Source organism: Schistosoma haematobium, chromosome 3 (assembly GCF_000699445.3).
Source record: "Schistosoma haematobium chromosome 3, whole genome shotgun sequence".
Classification (NCBI taxonomy): Eukaryota; Metazoa; Platyhelminthes; class Trematoda; order Strigeidida; family Schistosomatidae; genus Schistosoma; species Schistosoma haematobium.
The window spans coordinates 13,052,332-13,076,934 of NC_067198.1; the positions used below are offsets into that span (position 1 = coordinate 13,052,332).

A 24,603-nucleotide genomic window follows, 5' to 3' on the forward strand; every position below is an offset into this window, starting at 1 on the left:
AAATCATCGAGTTATTTTATGTAGAAGAAGGAAAAAAAACTAACGAATGTAGTACAACTTGAAGACTATGAAGATGATAATTTAACAAAGCTTTACCACCATGATGATAAAGCGCGTTATGAGGAGGAGTTAACTTAGTATTGATTTATTCATATGCTCAAAATATAAAAAAACGGATCATAGTATAAACGATCGTAGAAAGTGGATTGAATAAAAAAATTGTCAATTTTTTAAAAAAAAATCAAGTCTACCAATGAAGAAACGACTCTACAACGCAACAGTACACTGTGTTTCATTTACAGCTGTCAAATGTAGTTTTTTCAAAGTAGAGTGTAGTCCTAGATCACTAGTATTCCATCATAGTTGTTTTTAAAGCATTGTACGAGTATGTTGGGATCACAGAGTGAAAAACGTTGAAGTTAGATGCAGAAGATCAGGCAAAGTTGTAAAATCGGTTGATGAGACTGTCACTCGCGATAAATTAAGTAAGACAGGACATTAGCTACATATTTCTAACCACCACCCGCCTTCACAAGTAATGTTGCTTAGTGTGTTAGTATGAACAGGTTCGAAGAAAATTGAGGGAGGTCAATCTAAAAAGTGGCATCAGTCCACAGTATTATTAAACTGAGGGATATGGGTAAATGTCTGCTATCTAGTTTGTGTCAGAAAGATTATCATAACCAATAGTTGAACAAGTTGAGTGATATGACATAAAAAAATGCTTATTTACTATCCAACTATCAGTTGGTTAAAGGATTGATTCCTTTTCAACGAGGTAAGCATATTTTGTTTGATGAATTATTTGTTCAGTAACTCCATGAGCATGTTTGAATTTCTGAATAATTTTTTTTGCTTCATCAGTCGAAAAACAGTTCATTTATAAATGCAAATGTTCCAATTTTCCTGTTATCGATATTAAGGACAGCATTTGATTAGAATTAACAGCTCAATGAATAGCTCATTGATATTGGAAGTGAAAAGTACAGAATTCGAGTCTCAATATGAAAATCGATACTAGGAAGTGACAAGTATGTACAATGACAAGTTTCAAATAGAAAGAAACATGAGTCGCGGATTTCATTGTTAGCTATAATACAAATTTATTAGCTGTTCATATAGCATTAAGTGAGGGAAGTGAAACTGATAAGTTATTATAAAGTGTAAACACGTACGTAAGATACCAATAACTGATAGAAAGGAAAATTTGGACCGAAAGACAGGTTTCATGGCTTAAATAACGAAGTATTCTGACTAACAATTAATAACGCCATTTATTATAAATGCACAAAAATTACTACGTAGTCTTAAATAATTAAAAATATGAATAAATTTTCATCTATTTACTGTCTTGTTTTGTTTGAAAGGTAAATACTTGACTAAGTGCTCCCTCTGAATTAAACATTGTACGTATTTCAACATAGGCTTGATAACACTGTGCAGGATTCAAATAATTTACTTCACATTGAAGTTTTAAACTGCTAGATTGTATTTCATGAATTAAATACGAATTTCTCGTAGGTTCTATTATTTTTTGACATTTGGGTTCATGTATATGCCAACTATAGATTTAAGAAACATAAAGAGATCCATGACTATCTCTAGAACATGGTCACAATAAAATAAAATTAAAACACTCTGAAAGTTACATAAATAACGAAAACAATTCAAAATATAAATAAAAACTCCACTATATCATATCAAAATAATTAAATAACAGAAGTAGTCGAGAAGTTCGTGTATCTAGGTAGCTGCATAAGTGCTGCTGGTGGCGTGAGTGATGAAATTAATTCATGTATGGTGAAAGCGATAGAGAGACTTATGCCAATCTGAGGCATCTTTGGCGCCTTCGTGATGTCAGTCTGGCTGTAAAAGGTCGGGTCTACAACGCATCGGTGAGAGCAGTTCTGCTATATGCTTGTGAGATCTGGCCTCTCCGAGTTGAGGATGTTAGACGACTCTTTATGCTTGATCATCGTTGTCTCCGAAGAATTGCTGACATCCGGTGGCAACACCATATTAGTAATGCAGAGGTTCAGCATCGTGTGTTCGGGCGCAGAGGCGATAGTTCAATTGGTGTCACTATCTTGAAACATCAACTTAGGTTCTGCGAATGTCATCTCAGAGAATTCCACGTCGTGCATTATTTGCCGACTCTGGGACTGGTTGGAAAAAGCAGAGAGGTGGTCAGTGTGTGACATGGTGTCGTGGTATCAAAGAAAGCTGCACAGGACTGGCTTCTGTTGGTCCTTCAAGACTCCCTGGTTGGGGTCCTAGAGATGGTCCAACACAGTGGCTAGAGACGTCATCAGATGTGACTCAGATAGAAGCCAGTGGCGATCCTGCTGTAATCTTATTTTGCTTTCTTCATAAAAAGTAGCTGTAAGTTCTTTAACTTAAAGAATTCTTTCCGGTTGTATTTTTCTGTTTCTTCCATTATTATTGTTGTTTCACTACTATACACTAATTTTTGGTCGTTAGTGTTCTTTTTTTACGCACCTTACATTCTTTATCTCTTCCCATTCTCATTGTTATTGTGTGGCGCATATGTATCTGGTGCCCCCTGTACCAATACTTATGTGTTCAAATGAATAAATATAAATAAATAAATCTACTAACCCTAACAAGTTTTATTGTTGTGTATGCCACTCATGTAGCTGCTGGCTTTTATCCTAAATGATGTCACTGTGTTGCATCATCTCACAGACTACAACCAGAGGTCGGGAAGGACTGACAGATGCCAGTCCAGTATAGGTTTACTTCATACCACAGCACCATATCATAAACTGACCAACTCTCCGTTTTTTCAAACCAGTCTCAGTGACAGCAAATAATGCACGATGTGGACTACCCTGTGACAGCATTCGTAGTACATAACAAAGCCATCAAGGTCGATGTTTCAAGGTAGTCACACCAATTGAATTATTGTTGCTGTGTCCGGATACATGTTGCTGAACCTTCGGATAACTGACAGTGCTACTACTGAACATCAGCAACCTTCTGTAGACAACAATCTTTAAACATATAGTCACATAACATCCCCAACTCGGAGGTCAGGTTTTCCGGACATAATGCGACATTGCCTTCAACAACGCCTTGTAAACACGACTTTTTATAGCCAGACTAACATCATAAAGATGCTAAAGATGGCTCAGACTGGCATAAGTTGCTCTCCATTTCACTACATGTAAATCGATTTTATAACTTACATCAACACCACGACCAATTACATAAATGTTCAAATACGCAAACTTTTCTACTCCTTCTAATTGCTTACTGAATACATAAGACACACGAATTGTAATATATTCGTCTCTTATTTTTCAAAGGATAAAGGTGGGAAATAATGTAAACAGATTCAGTGTTCCGATTAGAGTTTTCCAGTGTTAAGCATCGTGCAATAGTCTGCAAACTTTTTACAATGACAAATAAGTACATATATTTGGTAATTACTCAGTTAGAGCAAATCTACAAAAGAGGAGTTAATTGCAATACTTGCATATTGGGAAATTAAGCTAAGTATTTGAGTAAACTGCTAATAGTAACGAGGACAGGGTTAAAATAAGTACCTATTAGAAAGATAACGTAAATTTATATCAATGAAGTGTTCTGTGATCACAGAGAGGATATATATGTATATACATGGCAGCCACTTGAAGACAAACCGTTGTGAAGAGTACGCATTTCAAGACTTTTTTGGTGAATTTTATCAAGCAAAGTAGAAAATCAAATTGCACAATTGAAAAACACAGAACTTTAAGGGTACATTATTATTATTATTATTATTATTATTATTATTATTATTATTATTATTACTGATTCATTGATTTTATTTATTTACAATCGTTTTATTCTTCTCTCAACAGGTTACTTTTCTTGGAATAAGATCTCGTACATTATCATCCAAATCTATTCATTTGTGATCAATGCTGATTAATTTTGTATTGAAACTTTGTGAATATGATGAAAAATTAATGATATTGATCATATGAATGAATGAAATCATTAAAATTTTCACAACAAAATAGATGATGTAAGGATAAAAGTAGGGTCTTCATGTTTTGTATTGATCATGATTATATGATGTACACATATTTGTACACAAGAAGATCAATATAAATATACTGAGAAGAGTTGGGCATTGGGTCGGCAACCCCATCCCGTAGAAAAAAAACCCTGCCAATAAACGCCAACCTGACTAAACAAACTAAACCATTAAAACTCTGCCCTGGGAGTCGAAGGAAGAATTATGACGCCTCAGGATGAAAGCTGAGATTCTTCAGAAGTCACAAGGCCGATGCTTCTTCTATCAGCCAGAGCGACAATTTTTATAGGTACAATTTATTACCGGTGACAATTTTCTTTGCCATTTCAATAATTTATTTGGTATAAGAAATATTTTAAATGGATTTTCTTATCAGAGGAGATTTGTTGGGTGGTTTTATGGGAAGCTTTTAAGCATTATATGAATGCACTTGTGTGTGTGCAGAGATGTGTACAAGCAATTCCGTAATATTGGTGTAATTTGATGTTGTTTTCTTTTACAAAAAAAGGGTTAGACAAGTCAAGGTTCAATTAAAGTAAGAAGAAAATCATAGACAGGTAAACTTACGATTTATCACAGATTGTTTCAATGTTTGATTCCGGTTCATCCAGTCCACTGGTAAAAAATAAGACACAGAAAAAGAAACAGAATTTCAAATATGAAAAAAAATTATTAGGTTTTGTTTAAATAATGCTTTACCATCATCTGTTTGGTATTATCTACGAAAGAAAATTGAAAATACCAGGAGAAACAGTTGGGACTAGTCGATATCAGCTACAATGAAAGTGACAATAATTATTATCGATGTTATAGAAAGGCGTTCGTTGTGTCAATTTGCAAACTGATCAGTTTAGGAAATGTGGACGTAATGGAATGTAAGATACTCACCTCAATTTCCCAACTGAAAATGAATATGATTTTCCAAGTATATCCTAACTTTGAATGAATCTTTAACGGAGATGTCAGTTCGTTGAAAAAACCTAATGCAAATGATTACTTTTTTTAAAATAATAATTTAATACGCCTATGTTGTAACCGTGCCTAACGATAATGTGATTACAGTAAGATAAATAAATGTTGATTTAATAAACCATAAAAATTATAGATGAGCATAATTACAATAACTCTCATATGTTGATTACATAACAACCCAAACATTACATTCATTATTTGTAATCGTCGTCTGAGTAGAAAGAAATAGTAAGTAAATAAAATATGTAAGCCTTTTTTTTAAAGTTTGTGTTATGAGCGGCGTCCGATATCGGATACTGAAGCACAACCTGTTACACACTATATATATATATATATATATATATATATATATATATATATATATATATATATCTGTTCTAGTGGTAATGTGATTGCGGTTATCTGTTGCATTATTGCATCATAGTAGTAAAACGTGGAAAAGAGAAAATAAATTTTATTCATTTGTTATATTACGTTCATTAATACCTGTTTCGCTAAGCTGTGAATATGAAACCAACTAATTGATTAGATAAATGTCATCACTTTATTTGAATGAGTATTTTATTTCTTAAACATGCAATAAAGATGCTTATGATATAACCATTAAGGATAATAAACTTGAAATACATAATAACTAAGTACTAAGTAGCTTTTGTAAGAGAATAAAATGAACATGAATTTATGGCTTACATATATCTATAGTAAACAGTTGTAGGCAGTACTTGACGAAAGTCATTCCAAGCTGGAGTATTGGTAATAGTAAATGATACAGAACGTTGATGAACATAATTTATAGACAAATTAAGTCTATGAGTTCGACCTTAGGTAATGAAAATAATAATAATAGCGATGATAATGGTAATAATAATATCTAAAGTATGGAAACAATTAGCAGATGAAATGTAAATTTTAGAAATAAAGTACGATATACGGTAATGACTTAACGGTTAAAATAAAAATTTCAACTGTTGGGTGGAAGGTTCAAATCTCCGACCACCATCATACGATTTTTGAGCAGTGAGGAAGTATTACTAAAGCTTACCTCAAAAACGTCAACATACCCAACTAATTCACTCCTCATGAACAGCTTGAGTGTCGACTTAAGATGATCTTGAAACAATATGTTATGTTTAAAAAGAGATATATGAAGTTCAAAAACTCTTCAATTATTGATGAAGGTGATCAGAAGATCCTAGCATTTATCTAAATCTTCCCCAAACAAAAATATGTTATCTACATATTCTAAATTAACCAGTGAATTACTAAAAATAAGATCAATTCTTTAGAGTTAAATGTAATTTCTAAAATAATGTAAATGATTAGTTTAAAACAAAAGTGGGCAGTAGACAATACTGAAGAATACTAATTGAAGTACTTAGATTCAGATGATAGTTCTTCATAAGCTCTGGTTCGAAAAAGTGGTAGAAAAAATAGACTTCACAAGGTTCATATACTCCTAGAGCCAGTAATCGACACCAAGGTCTCTGACAGTCTGAAACAGCTAAACAAATTTGTTAACTCGATAATTGTTTATTCCTCTGTTCAATATGACATAACATATATTTCCAGTTATTTCGTAAATGCATCCACAATAACCAAATACATTTGTTCTTGTATTGAACTAGGCTTAGACCACGACTGTGGTTTATTCTTCAGAGGTTTGTTTGTCTGTCAACCTGAATTCGCCTGAAGACGATCACATCTGAACGCAATTACTCGGTAAAGCAGAACATCCCTCCAGTATTGCTTTATATGAACTGACGAGTAAATACCAGAGAACACTGAATCTAAAACTTGATACACCGATATTCGAAAACACCAATCGTTACCCACAGCTTTTATCACGGAGTTCCTTGTGCTGGGACCTTGTTACTGTTTTCGCTTCACTACGCGAACACGCGGGCATGTGGGCATCCGAAGTTTTCTTGTTGGGGAAAAAGTTAAGTCATACCACGAGAGGAATTGATGGGGGCTTTAGAATAAAACGTATATTATTACTTTACTTTTTTTCTTTACGATTTGGGGCTTAACTGCAGAAGAATTTTATAAGACGCGAGTGGAAGACTTAACATCCTAACAGTTTTTGGGTAATCTTGACAGTCTGCAAACCTTTGGAACTGTGCTAAATTTGATGAGAGAATAAGTAACAATCTAGTCGGAATGTGGCATAATTCACCATTTTAAAGTTTCTAGGGTGTTTCTATTGAATATTGACTCGATGGAATGTTCTCTGACATTTTCTGGCTTCTGAAGACTTCTCGAAGAATTTTCGGAGGTCCTAATAGATATGATGAGGTAGATTGAGCTGATACCCATATATGCCAGGTCCTATGTTGTTTATCACTGAGTGACTTATTTCACACGTATCAACGTCAGTTGTATTCTTAAGTTATGAATTACGTGTTTACGCGTATTAACAAAATTTAGTCGGACTACACTTTGAACTGAAATTATTTTCTATGAATGTAATAGTGTCATACTAAGTATCATTTTCATAGTATTCTATTCTACGTACTTTTAAACATAAGTTATTGTAGCTTCAGTTTTACGACAATATCATTAAAAAAACACATCATGAATTAGAAATACCTATCACACTTTTATGTTAAAAGAAAACTTACACAATCCAATAGCCCCATTTGATTTTTCAATTAAATCCGACTCCAAATTCGATAAATTACGTGACAAGTTAACATTAGAGTGAATAAATGTTTTTACATTTTCTGGACATAAATTACGATTTAAAGTAAACACTACTCGTCCGCGTTTAATAATTAAATTTGTAGTAACTGGAATCCATAAACTCTTCAGTTGACTATTCCAAGCAATTTCTAAGACAGTTCTATACATGTCAAGTGAAAAATTAAAAACTAACTGATAATAAAAGGGAGCATGCATTCTTATACAGTAGAAGCCTATATATATATATATATATATATATATATATATATATATATATATATATATATATATGTTTATTCAATTCAGTATATACATATACACTAGAACTTTGTCCTGCCAAATATCTAAATGACTATTTTAAACTTCAATGTCGTAATCCACTTCAAGGTGTAAAAATATTGAAAATATTTAATGTCAACATCAAATTCTTTAAGCAAAGGGTTGTTGGAAATTGTTGAAATTTATTGAACTCATGAATCCATATAAGTCAGACCACCAATGAAAACTTGGAAGGACTGGACAGTCGTTTCGTTCTAGTATGAGACTCCTCAGAGGCGAGCATCCATCCGTTGGACACTAACTTAATGGTCTAGGGTTTGAGCGTTTGCGCGCGAGACTGAAGGTTCAGGGTTCGAATTCTGTGTGCAGGATCATGGATGCGTGCTTTTGAGGAGTATCATACTAGGACAAAACGGCCACCCCGTGCTTCTAGGTTTATAATGTTGGTCTAACTTGGGTAGGCCTATAATTTCAATGAAAATTAGATTCTTTGCTTGTAGAGCCCATACATATGAGCATATAAATAATAGAAGAATGAGCATACCCGAAAAGTTTGTGCACAGCATTGTCACCAAACAATGTTTCAAATTTAAGCCATCCAACTACAGAATGGTTGATTTAAATATCATCAGTTTTTGATTTTTCTCTGCTTAATTACAGTTACTTCAATTGTCATACAATGCAAAACGGAACGTGTCAGTGATTTAAATATCACCGATATACACGAACAACAGTCGATAAATGAAAGTAATGGGGTGAGATATAAGTTCTGCAAATATTTCTATTAGTAAGACGACCATCTTTAAATGCCACACTGTCATAATTGAAGGGAGTATTTCGTCATATCCAGTTTTTAGATACAGTACAAAATGTACAAAGTTATGTGCAAACAACTCAACAAAAAACCGATGATATTCTAAGATGTAAGAGATTCATTGTTTAAAGTGTTTGTATGAACATTATAAATGTCTAGCATATATGATTTAGGTCAACACATGTATGTTGTATATCTAACTAACTCTGACTAAGGGAGGAGTTAGAAAAAAAGTGAAAAATGCATGGAAGTAATGGCCAAGCTCAGTTTATACTGTAAGGTAGGAACATAAGACAAGGTACTCCAACGTAATATGCTGAAAATTATAATTATGTGGATTTTCGATCTTACATCATTTTGTTTGCTACGTGTTTTATTATTCCACAAGTACAAAGTCAATTTATTTAGACGACCTTGTTTGTAAACGATTATCTACACAGCCTTTTTCATTTTTATTTATCATTTGCACTCTGATTAAATGTCTTTGTTAGACTGACTTCGGGCCGTTTAACACACTGATTTTGTACGTGTAAGTTGATAAATTTGTTATTTTTCGATTAGGTTGATCTGAATGCCATGTTTCTAGCAAGTTGAACTAAACGCTCAATATGTCCAATGAATGAAAGCTTCGTAAATAAACCACTAAGATCAGAAAACGCGCCACTGGCAAAAAAGCCCACCAAACCTACATTAGTAGATATAGCTAGTCTTTAAAGAATAGATCGGCATTCATAGTCCATTACTTTAAAAAGGACCCCAACCGTTGTTGCTACCTTGACGTGGTGGTCGGGCTTGCCTATTGTGATGAAGCAACCGAGCTATAATGACTGGAACAACCTTTCCTTAAGGTCCTACCATGTCAGAGAGGTCGGTCGAAGAGTGGTAAAACTAGAAGCAACAAACCCAAGGTCCGACGGCGAAGTCGTACTGCTGACTGTACAGAGGTGTGATAGCAGTAAGGTGTTTCCTTCAGACAACCAGCATGACAGAGATGCTGCCTTCCCACAAGGAGGGGTGGGGTTAGAAAAGGTCGACTCTAAAAATGCACACCTCGCCTTATCCCACGGATATCCGTCTCCGGCGGTAAGGTTTCAACAAGTACGGAGCTAACACAAAAATTATCCACAAAAAGCTCGTGTGTGACCGACCTCAAGCAGTTGTCCCTTGGGCACTGCGGTCACACTCCCAGGTCACTAAGACTACCTCTAATCCAATTTCCTTTTCAGGTACCTCCAGAACAACCCTTCCACGGTGTAGGGAACCGGGAAGTGATAACCGCCCTCATACCTCTAACAGCACTCAAGACTTAAAAAGGACAAGAATATTATTTGTTTTTAATGAAACGCTTTCATAAGATATTCTCCTTTACATGCTAGCACTCGGTTGGATCAAAACACATCACTAGTCGATAGATGATTATGACTGAACTAATAAAATTCCACGGTTGTGATATTTGCACATATTAAGATTTATGCATACTTCCTGATAAGATTAAGAAAATCGAACGAATATCTTCAGGCTATTTACCAAATAATTATAACAGAATAAAATTGAAACAAATGAACAATTCTGCACATACTTAATTGGACCGTTAGGAACACTTCCATCACGCTTTAATCCATGTATGATTCGTAAAGACCGAAGAAATGTTAATGACTGCAAAGAATCAGAACTTATTACATGTAGACTAGTATAGATTTCTTCCAGGTTTGAGAATGCATCCATAAATTTTGAAGTATCGCCATCTAAGATAATATTTTTTTTAAAGTGATTTAAAATAAAATTAAAGTAAATTAAACGGTATAAAGTTTAAATCTTGTAGTTAGATTTCACTTATATTATAGGGATGAATAAAACTACTAACTAATAATTATCGACACCAAGATTGAACTTGATAGTTTAAAATAAATTGAGCATTGGGTAGAGTGTTAATAATAAAAACATTTTTGTTATATCCCAATGAGTAGGAAAATAGTATTTGTGATGTTTCGTGAGTAAATGTAAGCCACTTCTTCAGAGTAAATAACTAGCCGATATTAAATGAACACATTATTTAAACTTGTGTTCATTTAATATCGGTAATTTATTTACTCTGAAGAAGTGGCTTACATTTACTCACGAAACATCAGAAATACAATTCTTTTACTCTTTGGGATATAACAAAAATTTTGTTTATTATTACTAACCAATAGATTTATTATTTTGACAATTAACCATACAACCATGTGATACGAGAGTTAAGAATATTGACATTAAATTTTTCAGATAAAAATAAATGATGTTTACGTATGATACGATAGTTGAAAGTAAAACAAATGTATAGATCAATAAGTTCCAGTTTCAAAAAGTCACTGATCATAAGACTTAAACACAATGTGTGTTTTGGAACTGTTCATAAGAACTACCTAGATGAAAAATACCGATTGTTAGATAAACAGATCTTTTTTCTGAGATTTCTATGCACATAGAAAATGACTTGATATATAAAAATTGGCTAGGGGCCTGGAAAACTATTAAGGATTGAGATCACCTAATTAATTATAAACAGTGGTCAGAATCATATTCATATTCATTCTTTTGTATTTTCAAAACAAAACAAAAAATAGATTCCTCTTCTGATCCTGCCTAGAAGTTGATTATTAAGTTAGACTACTGACTGATTCACCTGTTGTCTATAGAACTACTGACATTCCAACTAATCGCTTAATGACCATAAACGAACGAACGAAACTTTATTACCATCTGGTCGACAAGTTCTTACTACACCAGTGTCTAATTAGAGGGCATCAGCAAGCAAACATTTAAACTGTACTCTATTCAGGCCTGACTCAAAAACATATTAATATACATCAAATACCTTACTGGCTATATGGCAACACAAATATTAAATTGCAATGCATACATGATTAGACCATAAATGAAAGAAAACTAATTAATAGCTCTATAATTAACTAATAGTCACCTTGGGAACTGAAAATATGTAAGAATAGTTCATAAGTCAGACGAAAGCTAACAATGTGAGAAATATAAAAATATAATAAACCAAGTATATAATAATAATCATGCAACAGAAATGCAAACAATGATTTCCTATAAAGTAGTCCTGAAATTTTAACCTTTCTCAAATCTCCACTGATATATCACATTCTTTAAATTTTATGCATATTTTGAAGGTTATCTCTCAATTTCATTTCCTCATTTCAAACTACACACTCGATATATTTAGTTGTTCAATATTACTGATATTATTATTAATATTGACGTCTTTTATGTTCTTATTTTTAAATACAACTGGTTGTATTTGTATGAAATGTAACGTCCTAGGCCGATAAACAATTGCGCTAATTCTTAATTTATTTATGATTGATTAAAGAAAACTGTGGTAAATTTCCCAAAACTCCCTGACCTTGGAGAAATGAACTGTTTGTTTATGCATAAAGCTATAAGCGATCAGATTTTTTTTTAATAGAATGAATTTTTTGCGATATGATACTAATTTAATTGATCATACATAATCCAGTAATATTCAATAAGGGGTTTTGTGAAGATTGTAGTAATTTCAACAGTTGAGATAATGCGTCAATTGAAGCTAGATCACCATGGAAAACCTAGAAGCACTGGATGGCCGTTTCTTCTTATTATGGGGCTCCTCAGCGGGGCACATCCACTATCCCGCTCGCGGGATCCGAACCCAGGGCCTATCGGTCTTGCGCGTGAGCGCTTAGTCACTAGACTACTGAGCCGGCATCCAACGGTGTAAATGTCTAACTTTAACTAGTCCACGAGTTTGAGCGACACACTCACCATTGTCATCAGTGAGTTACTATCTCACAACTGACCTGGTTGAACTCCACCGTTCACTGCTTCTCACTAGAACTCCAGGATATACACCTTGAAGCCAGTCACTAGTGAGCATATGTCGATTAGCATCAGAAGGGGTTTTGCGGGGATTGTTACAATTTCATGATCTCAACTATTGAAATATTCAATAATTTTGAAGAAAAAACAGTAATTTTCTTTTACTGAATAAAAATGCACAAACACTAACCTTCACAATCACGAATACTAATAAGGATTGACTGAGCTGTAACACAACCTCGTACTTGCTTAAGATCTGATACTTTATACACATTTATATCACCACAAGCTACAGAACATAGTTACAGAAAAAAAAGGAAATACATTTTAAAAACTTTATGTAATTCGGTTACTGATTTCATGGAAATATAAAATATTGTAATTGAACAAATCATTTCTTGCTCTTCCATCATTTATTTCAAATTAGGTTAGAAATTATATTACTATTAGTATCATTACTAAATTTTGTGATTCGGTGTCGAGTGTCAGTTGAAGTGTTGACGTCTACGACTGTGTCCAGTGTATAACCTTGGTGTTAGTGTACGCACCGTTTATAAATAAATATTTATGGATACATACAAACATGCATACCAATATACGTACAAAATATGACTGTTGAGTTGTTTAACGAAACAAGTATAATGAAAGTACTTATATCAAGATGCTGAAATATCTACATAAGACTTCAAGAAACAAACGCTTAACTCTCTAAAAAAAGTCAAATCAATGACAAAAACCTGTTGATTCTTATTTTATTCATTACGAAAGAATGTTTCACCAAAATTGGGAAGCATTTTCAAACAAAATAAAAAACGGCTTTCATTCTTACATATTCATTTGATCTTTACCAATTCAAGACAACAATGTTGATCAATAACAAACTGACTACTTCTTATAAAATTAAAGTAGTTCGCTTTTTTACTTAAAAGTTTGCTGACAATTTCGTGCTACCCAATGTAAGAGGTTTTAATTATCCCCACGGCAATTTTTTTAACCCCTCCTCACCCGTTTTTAAGAATTTTTTTCAACCCCAAAATTACAATATTTTTCATCCCGTTCCGTCCAATGAAATGGCTAGTTTTAAAATGGGTGGTAGGGGATCTTAATTGCCGTGGGCTTAATGTCAACCAATGTAAGAAAGTGTACGATCAACATACTTATATGAATATGAAGTATAATTATACTTACTTTATTATTCAACAAATGGTTAATTTGAAAAAGTCTCTGGTAGAATAAAAGCATAAAATCTGTTGCCTGGTAACTTTCGAAATAAGTAAATATTATTAAAGATTTTGAGATCGACCTGCTGATTATCATACGTTGATGTTAAATATTTTAATAAAATGTTAGACGGATTTTATTTCTATTTACAAATTGTTAAAAATAACGTGTAGTAAAGTATATTATAAAAATCACCGTAATCTGGTCAATTTGAACAATATTTATTCACAAAAGAACAAGCAGATTAAATATTGATTTTGTTTAGACTATCAACGACGAAATAGTCAGGATATCAGGAAAAAATCTTTGAATTTTGAAGTTACTCGTCCATATATTTCTTAATTAAATACACTCATATATGAGAAATACGCAAAAAAATGAGTCAAGAGGTGGTCATAAGATTGGAATCAATGATGTGGCAACTAAAATAGATACAGATATGTGATAGATCGTATGACGTTTACATTACGCTAATTTCTCAACGGAATAAAAAGGAAATAAACAAGGGGGAAACAGTAAAATTGATAGGTCCTGGGTTCGAATCTCGAGGGGAGCGGGATCGTGGATGCTTCAATTGACTCATAATTTCAACTATTGAAATTTCTAAAATCTCCACAAAACCCCTTCTCAGTCAGTCAGTCAGCTACAACATAGGACCAGGCACACATATGCATCGGTCCAAGTTACCATACCTCATTAACACGACAAGATGAACACCGGATTCATAAAATTGATTAATTCAGAGGTGGTAATATATAAAAGAAATATTGCAATAAGGATATAGTGCAGGAAGAAAGAACTAGTTCGTAGAAAGAAAGATATGAAGCGATTTTATTCTCTTAGTTTAAGGGAAGACAGAGAGTGTATACACCGACGCCCTTGTGATAGATTCTCAGACATGTCACCAAGAGTAAACCACTTCTGATAATAAATGAGTGGGCAAGAAACACATAAGTACTATATAATGATTAAAATATTAAAGATTTAGAGAGAGAATGTTAAAGGTTTGAAGGAAATCAACAAGAACCTTGGACGTTGAATACGCGCTAGTTAACACTCATCATAAAGGTGTACCTGTAATTTTGAAGAAAATGGTATTTTTCATTAGTTGGATGTAAAAAAATCTGTATCCGTATCATTGTAAACCACTTTAAACCATATTCAAATTAAATTACATATATTTTTACAGTAGGAAGTAGGATTACTTTCTGAAACGAAAATTATAACGGTTAATATGAATGAACTTGCCTCGTTTAATACATTTTGACTCAGGACAAAATTGACATTCACCAGATACTAGACGCACATATTCCAAGGGACAAGTCGGTATACATGTAGAATTAAAAGTCGAATAGTTCGCCAAATATTTACCATTTACACCTTCTACTATTTCTTGACGATTAATACATTCCTCTCGCGTTATACAGTAGAGATTGTTTAACTAAAAAATGCATAAAATATGGAAAATATAGTTCAAAAGAACATATGGATCTGAATAATTAAGTTAGAAATGATATTCAGCTCATTTAAAGAAAGATAAGGAATAAAAAGCAACTATGCCACAACAACTCATTTAATCTCATGTCATCTGACTTTTATAATCGAAAAGCACAGCTATCACGTGGGGATCAGTCAAAAAATTTACATTTCTTGATGTGGTGTAGAACAACGGTCAACTTCATAGATTAGTACATTTTCAGTCTGCCACCTCCAGCTTTTTTAATACTGATTCCTATGTTAGTACTTCAAGGTAGCCAGTAGTTAGGGACGAGTAACGTGTTTAATCGCCTCAGTTATCATCAGATAAGATTAAAAGGGATTACGAGTCTCTGAGACACGACAATAACAGAATATTTTGGGTTAGTTTCTTTGCAAATACTGAAACTAAAACATTTAGCGAATTCGGAAAAATTTCAAAGTGGAGAGTGATGAAGAAGTAGGTGACAGTTACTTAGATCTACATTGTTAAATTTCAGCTTCATGTTGAAATTCTAACAATTTCCTTAATTTTGTTTGTTTGGGGGTAAATTTGAAAGTGAACGGAAAAGCTGAATCGAAGTTAGAATAACTGAAATGTTCAATAGCATCCCATGAAACCGTGAATTCGATGACAACACCAAATTGATATGACCAGTGAATATATACAAACTTGTAAAAATCAGAAAATGTTGGTTAGTTTGTCATAAAAACACACCTGTCTATCTGAAGTCCGTTTCATTCTTACAAACGTACATATTCTAACACAGTTCTACTAACTACAGCAAACATAAATAATAAGACAATGAGTCTGTCAATTGGTGTTTAGAACACTCAGTGTTCAATTAATTTCATATGTCCGAATTCGGTCCAGCCATTTCAGTTTGGGCACCCGAAGAAGATTACTAGCCTCTTCATATAATTAGTGAGACTAAAAACCATGTACATACACTTGCACCCGGTAAGTGAGTCACATTTACATATTAGTTTTATGGCGGAACTATTGGGTAATAATAATAAATGCTTACTTACTAGATAATATGATGGAGGGCAATGATTCAAACAAAGTTCATTTAATTTAACATGTTTACAACTTAAACATTGATTGGGTGATGGACCCGAACAACCTCCAGAACATTCTGAATCACAACACTTTTGTGGACTATCTACATGACATGCTAATCCATTATCTGTACAAACAGGGTCGCACTCTAAATAATAAAAGTTTTAAAATTGAAAGTTATGATAAAAAATAAAGCCTGATTAAAAAGTAAACTATGAATATACATTTCTGAGAAACACAATATCAATAAATTTCCATGTTAAAGTAAAATAAACCATTAGTATTAAAATGTTTATCAGTTTTAAATAAAGAAGTGGAAAAACTAATTTCAGATAAAACTACTAATTGCTGAAACAAACAATGTCAACTCCTCTAATTTAGATTTCAGTAGTAATAACTATAAAACCTTATAAAATAGAGTTTTGACTCTTATGAAATGATACTTTCTGCAGTATACTGAAACTTTTCTGATGAAGTCTTGGGATTTACGATCTTGGTTTTGAGGTGAGTGCTACATTTACAACAAATTCCAATAGTTTATTCATAAAACCTGTTCACAACGGTTCATCATCGTATTATATATATATATATATATATATATATATATATATATATATAATGGCTTTTAAAAGGAATTAAAAATAAATCGCTCCCCGTTCAGAAATTCAGAACAGTTCATAAAACAGTTCTAAAATGAATAATTCCCATTATTTAAACCTTACTCTAAGGTCCGAATATATCGGTTTGAGGTGAAGCTAACAGAAAATATTAGTATAAAGATGGAGGGAGTGATATTTTATGTATGTTAGAGAAATGAAGATCTTCTCAAAAGCCAGGAGTTTTTGTACTAATAAATGTAGCCACTCGATAAAGTACTGTTATTTTCTTAAATGATCAAGATGAGTAATATCGTCGTTTTTATCTCGTTAATGTATGCGAAAAATGAATCTCTCACTGACGTATAAAAACGAGAAGAGACCAACTGCTGTGAATTTTTTATACTACTCTGAATTCCCCCCCCAAAAATCTACGTTTCCCAAATAGTTGTACAACTACAATTTACTAAATGATTAGATACAAGAAATATTTAGCTTTTATTAAAGCTTAATCTGTGTGTACATGCTTAGAAATGCGTATGTGCTTAGTAAAAACGTTAAATAGTAATGAACAATCATATACTTAATTTGTTAATGCTTAATTGATGAGTTTTAATGAAATGCATGGTATTAACTACCTTTCAGACGGAAATTTTTAAAACATTATGACGACTGACATACAGATATCATTAATTAATTGATGTTTAGTCAGACCGTTCCTGTGATCTATGAGTTTATTACATCAAGTATGATAAGACCCTTCTCAACAAGAAATAACTAGAGGGTATTTGAAGACATTCCCAATTGTTCTGTTAAAAAACTTTACAATTATGATAACCGATCAGTGTTCTTTAGTCTAGAAGTGATAAAACGGAACGTTTAGGATCGGCATTAGTACCAATAACCAATATTTTTGAGATCGATAATAAACTAAGCTTCTTTTTTTTAATTTATGAAGTTGGAAATACTGAGACTTATATGGAATACATACTAAGCATAGATTACAATATGTTACTGAGTGTCAATTCTTGTCCATATAAAGTAATACATTTTTAGAGCTATTTAATCCAACTCACTTGCTTGACATGAATTTGTAGACCAGCACGAGGAGCGAGAAGAATCATTTCGATAAAAAGATAGACAACTTGCTGAGCATTGATCGGGACAAAATTCACCTAAATTGAACCGCACTATTTGTTCTCTAGCGGAACGATATGACTTAGTAGATACAGAATTTAAATTGGTTGTTAAGGCATTCCAGTTAACAGTATCAACAAAACACATCATAGGGTTATCAATGAGTGCAACACCATTAGAATTCAATGTTTTCAGTTTCCATAGACCTATACGTTTCAACTTTGTATGCCTTATAATCAAACTGTAGCTGGAGATTTGGTTATGTTCGTTAAGATCAGCCGATGAAATTATTTGATTTCGTATAATAGAAAGATTTGGCAAAAATTTCGACAAATCTCCAGAACAGTTACCGTTTTCGATTATCAAAGAACCAGTTATTTCGACTACATCCGATAAGTTACAATGGCTGTTGAGACAGCAGGAATCATCAAGATTTCGTATAGTTAATGTTCCTTGAATGCTTGTACAATTGATTAACGAGGATAGAGTGTTCGATCTCCTTAAATCCACTACACGTCCAGAGCAATCTAGAAATAAAATAATAATTCTATAAGTGTACTAAATATAGGCAGTAAAATTTACCCACTTCATCATCATAGGCAACTGAATATATCAGACTTACATATTTAATCTAAAGTTGATCTTCCTACGCAGTTCTATTTTAAATATGTACAGGCGATAATTAGTTAGTTGATGGACTAAGAAGCAATTACTTTAAACGGAATTTAGCAAAGAACAAGTGAAATTTAAGTGGCTATTAGCAAACGACCTGGTAAGAAACTGGAGACGGTAGTTCACAAAATACTTGTTTAAGTATAAAAACAGCTTATATCTTTCAAAAATCGTATGTTTAGTTATCCAATGGTATTCAAATGTAATAATGCCCTGTTATCAACTTCACGTAGAACGCTGTCTACTATTTAAAATCCATAACACCTAAGGAAAGAATAATACACAGGGGGTTCTCATGAAGGAGGATAAAATTATCTCCCGCTGAGTATCTTTCCCTTCACGTGAAGTACATGATCTTAGGAAGCGAAATAAACAACTCAATAATCTAGTTAAAGCAGCTAATCTATCGATTCTGTAAATCGTATGCATACGCTAAATTATTGATTGTTTTAACTACTGATAGTTCAAAACATTCGAATTTATCCAACGACCGGACATTTAAAATGACATGACTTTAGATATTTTGACCAGTTGAGATTTAGTATTTAGTACGTAAATAGATCTTCATCTAACAGTCTTGCCTTCAGTGCATTGAACAATCCCAGTTTCATTCTGTTGAACAAGTAACAATTTATTTCTAAGTAACTTCAACTTACAAATATTCAAGACCACACTGCCTCGGAAAATATTCACTTAACAGCTTTCTTACATTCCAGAAATGGATGCAGAATAACTAGGAAAATCTATTTTTGCAAAATGATTGAATGAAGAAACCAGATAGTTATCATCTCATAAATCTAACCAGCGTAGTTGTTAAGATTCTGGAATAGATTTTACTCAGATTGTTCTTATCTAGATGAAAACCTGATTCTCTCCGAAAAGCAGGAGTTTTAGAACAGGATATTTATGCCTCACGAACTTATTAGTAGAACAAGAAAGTTGGTATACTCTTGAAGACCAAAACTCACTTGTGGATGGGGGCCTTCATCGATTTCAGTAAGGTTTTTGACAAAGTCCCACCTAAGCTAAACTATGTCGCGATTTTCGGCAAACTGCTTATAAGGATAGTCTAATTTGACGACAACAAGGAGTAGAAAACTGTGTTTATTGGAGTTCCCCAGGGTACAATCTTCAGAGCAGTGTTATTCTTTCTGTATGTAAATGATCTTCCAATTCATATTATTACCAGTCTTGTAAGAAGCTGACAATAACAAGATACGGAGCGCGATAAGAGTTGAAGGAGAGAGTTTGAGGTTTCAGAACGACCTACAGAAATTAAAGTGATGTAGGATTTAGCAGTTGTCTACAAGCGCTTACTGATCATTTATTATGTATATTGGTCAATAAGATACAGATACATACACGGCGACTGGTGTTTAGATAATTGCCGCCTGGAAAAACAATGATCTAGGAGTTATTATTATCGGTCAGGAATTGGAAACCCCTACACAGTAGTGAGAAAAAGATGCCAACAGTTTTGGAAACATCTATTCAATACGCAGAGACCTCAGCCACGTTAATGTTGTGACGGCTTTAATTTTGTATCTGGCGTTTGTTCGCCCTAAGCCTGGGTATTACATACAAGCAACCAGTAGTGTTGGAAATGCTTTACAAAACCACAACGAAGTCGATTCCTGGGACTGCTGAGTTGCCGTACGACGTATAATAGGCTGCAATAAACCCATCCCCCTTGCCACAAGAGTAGAAATGGCTTTGCAAGTTGGTAAATTACTTAATAATAACTTTGCATCTGACATGCCTTTGTTTTTCTTGTCTTCAAAGACAGAGAATTCACGAAAAAAATTCCAAAAGAGTTCACGAACCCGGAACTGAACACCTAATATATTATCGAGTCTTCAAGCGCCAAAGTATCTTACTTCGATGAGTAGCTGGCGCTCCATCTATCAACATAGTCAGAAGACGCTGGGTCACCCAAGAAACACTTATTGCCAGGGTTATCACAAGCGATCCGGCTTTTTGTCGTTCATATACTGAAACTGACTATAAATAAGTATTTCCCAAACCGATGTGGAACTTATTAATCGTCTAATTTTTGTTTCGTAGCAGAATGCTTTCAGTTCGTAACATAAAAATTCTAGATACGAAAGAGGACTGAGGAAATTTGTCGAGTCCTTGGTTGTGTGGACAGTAAAGGTTTCGGAATAAACTCGGATGTTCATCCAGAATTTTATTGCACAGAGGAGCCCCGATTATTTTTTATGGCGAGATGATCTTGTGTATTCTATTACCTTCATTTATGGCTACTCCATATTTTGAAAAAGAAGTCACTAAAATCTGTCTCGAAGCTATTAGCTTCGAGAATCTAAGAATTTAAAGGAAAAGAGCTCACTAATTATCATATAAAAAGACAACTATGTGCGACGAGTTTTGGTGCTTAAAATCCTCGAAGTGATCGCCTCCCCTTAACAAGGAAGTTGTGAAATTATGCTGACCAAAACATCCAGATGTGCGTTGCACAAGTGTTTCCCCTAATTCATAATACCTCAGTCGCGAAAACACATCCACAAGAGTTTATGACAAAGGGAAAACACTTATTGTTTAAAGTATAATCTATAGGTGACTCACATTCACATAATGAAACATGTACTGAGCATGAAAGCCACACGACAAACCAACACCATTTACGTAACATTAATCACGCAGCGATGGTTGTACTTCAACATACGAACTGACTGTAAATAAGCAATTTTCAGCTGGCGAAAAACTTTTTTATACACAGAAACCCCAACCAAGATATATTAATAAAAATGAGGTCATACGCGTGACCCAAAAAACGACCTTGTGATTTGAACGTTCCTATGTACCCGATGTATTTGTGATTGCCTTGTGTAAACCAAATGAATACTTTACGAGAAATTTATGTCATTTCATTAAGGTCTCATATAGAAAATAACTCGAAATAGGTGTAAGTCTAGTCAATCAACTTCAGTAGTTCTAGTTATTATTATAGTTATTTCTAGGTTTATATATCATGTAATGAGTGAAAGTGCTCGTCTCCAGGTAAATAGTTTTCTGAAAACAGCAGCTGTCATGTTACCCGTCGTAAGTTTGGTTAGCTGTAGTATTAGAATCAGCCGAAAAAAACGAACACAGAGCTGAGGGTGATAGAGAAAAGAGTTTCAGGAACATCATGTTTTTCCAGATGAGATTGTGTTTACGTTTTATAAATTTTCAGGAACAGTTCTGATGTGATGACGTCAAGTCACTAAAGATAATTTAAATATTCGCAGTTTGGCAACACCATAAGCAGTAACATTTTTATGATCGAGGAATGACTAATCCAGTTCGGTCAGCGGTTGCTGGCGTACCCACTTGTGATCTGGTGTGGATGTGTGAGCGAGGGCCTTCAGCTAGAAGAGTCCAGTAAAACTAATGTGGTCAGCAATGAATGTGGAATACTAACAGGGTCCGTTTACCGCCAGCCTCTATGCACTCCGTGTAACTTCATAGGAAACCTACGATTTCTCAGGGAGTATCGAAGCAGGTCAGCTGAATCCATCTTCAAAACTTTCTTTATAAAGAATGAATGATGTAGAACTTCTCAAAATCGTGTAATATTACAGGGACCAGTATCTTTCGTTTTCTGCAGGCTATGAAGTTTTTCCTTGCTGGGAAACTTAGAGCTCGGGACTAACCCTCTATTAGGCTTCATTAGGAACTTTGCTTTTCTCCATGAATTCCCCCGACGATTTAATGAGCAGCTCTTCCATCGTCTTCAATAGTTCTGAGACGTTTTTAAATGTCTGGATCTTTGCTGTCTCCGCCCTAGAAGATTGGAGAGTGAATAGCCTGTTTTAGTTATTATTATTATTATTGAGAGCTTAAATAGGTCATGCACCACTGTATGGATAGCTTCCGCGTATTTCTTCTGAATTATAGGACTGATACCATCAAATTCAAGTGAACTTCCTGACTATAGCCTCATTTGATATTAGTATGACAGTTAAATGAATTTTTTCCAGATCATTTTTTTAAACTAAAGTGAGAAAGTTCGTCGTGTTTTAAGGCCTCTGATTTTATGGTGCAGCAAATTGAAATTGAAACTTTTCAAGGACATATGATCTCCACTGTGTGGCTCTTTGAGATTTTAGGCATCTTGCCTTGTAGGTTTCCATTTGCTCTTTAACCAATAGAAGTTTAAGATTGAATTGTATTTTAGCTCTTCACTTGACTCCGAAATATCTTTGTAAGATTTGAGTTCAGGTTGGTATTAGGCCACTTATCCATGATTCTACAGTAGCAGATTAGCCATGATGTGTCTATCTGGTCTGTAAGATCTTATTTCACAGTCACATTATTGGCTGTAATGACTCGTCTTATCATTAGTTAGTAATAATGTTTATGAAGATTTTAAGGGGATAAATTCAAGCCGACAACATAATAATGTATTTATAGATATACGAATTGATAAGACTTGCAGGCCTGGGTTAAGAAGTTTCCTTTTGATATTCCTGCATTGACTCTTCTTGGGATTCTCCAAGTGTTCAACATAGAACGTAATGTTAGAAATTTTAACTGAAATGTTCAAGTCGGTTATTTCTTTGTTCCCAGTTATTAAAGTTTTCGCTAAAATTTACAACTATATTATGAGTGCAGCGACTTGAAACTTGTTTGCTTTATAGTTTAGATGACCAAAATTAATAAACTGTGGGCGGCATCATGCCACCCAAAACATATTTATTGATAAATAGTTCTAAGCTTTCATAGGGTTGTGAAAATGATTCTTGCCATAATGACAATACGTCTATTGAAATATAATACCCACGCTAATAAAACTTTGGCAGCACAAATATTTTATTAATCTCCTTTGGTGAGTGCCACTTCCACAATTCTATACTATTTCGAGAAAGTTCACAGCGTCCCAATCGGCTAAGCCAATTTAATTGATAGGGAGGCAGTTCTTAAGAGGTTATCGTCATTCGCAGTTAGCACACACATTACTCCTGATATCTCGTAGATCGACTTGACAAATGTATCATTTTATATCAATCTGACTATTTCTGAAAGTTGTTTCTTTTTTCTGTTTTTATTATAGCTTCTAGAGTTCCTTGACCTATTTTTGACAAAACCCATGTCAAGAAACACATAAATCAACATCACGGTCAAATTTTGATCCTAATGTTTCCGCGTCACTAAAACCATAGAAGCGACAGGTTATGTCGCTTTGATTTTGACGGAAAAATTTAGAAATCAGTTTTACAAACTATCATGGCTACAATGACCTACATACTACGTAACATGATAATCATCTACTGAAACTCACAGATTCCTCTTTATTCGCTTAACACCATGCTGAGTAAACTGATGTTGTATTATACTATTTGCTAGGCTTGAAGCTACCACGAGTTCACTTAATCTGCGAACGAAAACAAGGACTCAGTGACCAAAGACTAGTAAGCTAGCTACTTGATGCGTCCTAGCCCCTCTACCTAGAGGGAGAAGTCCAAGCTTGGAATAGGAAATTATATACTGCAAACAGCCAGAAACGAGCGATCACACAAACACAATTCAAAACTTATACATATCAATTATATGTATATAACCAATACTGCCATGGAATTTTTAAACATTTAATCGATAAGTTAGTCAGTCGACTGCCATTGAAATATTAAAACATTTAATCGATAAGAACAGTTTAGTTAATTAACAATTATACGGTAAAATATACGTATACTATTGGTCCACAAATGGATCCCAAAAACTACCACTCATTATTCTTATCGGGGCATAACACTATCATTTAGTGCAGTGTTGAATACCCTAATCC

The 24,603-nt window shown here is 33.7% G+C and overlaps 1 protein-coding gene across 1 annotated transcript in view; it reads right to left on the reverse strand.

Annotated features, from left to right (window-relative positions):
• Positions 1–21,638, reverse strand: part of MS3_00005028 (uncharacterized protein) — a 60,598-nt gene extending 38,960 nt beyond the window's left edge. The window contains exons 1-10 of the mRNA XM_051213040.1: positions 21,402–21,638; positions 18,083–18,670; positions 16,380–16,558; positions 15,120–15,312; positions 12,841–12,939; positions 10,372–10,537; positions 7,639–7,859; positions 5,708–5,837; positions 4,613–4,660; positions 1,348–1,601 (exon numbers count right to left, since the gene is read on the reverse strand). Coding sequence (XP_051068974.1) covers positions 1,348–1,405 — 58 coding nt within the window. The 5' untranslated portion in view covers positions 1,406–1,601; positions 4,613–4,660; positions 5,708–5,837; ... (5 more) ...; positions 18,083–18,670; positions 21,402–21,638. The remainder of the gene's footprint in view (positions 1–1,347; positions 1,602–4,612; positions 4,661–5,707; positions 5,838–7,638; positions 7,860–10,371; positions 10,538–12,840; positions 12,940–15,119; positions 15,313–16,379; positions 16,559–18,082; positions 18,671–21,401) is intronic.
• Positions 21,639–24,603: the final 2,965 nt, after the last annotated feature.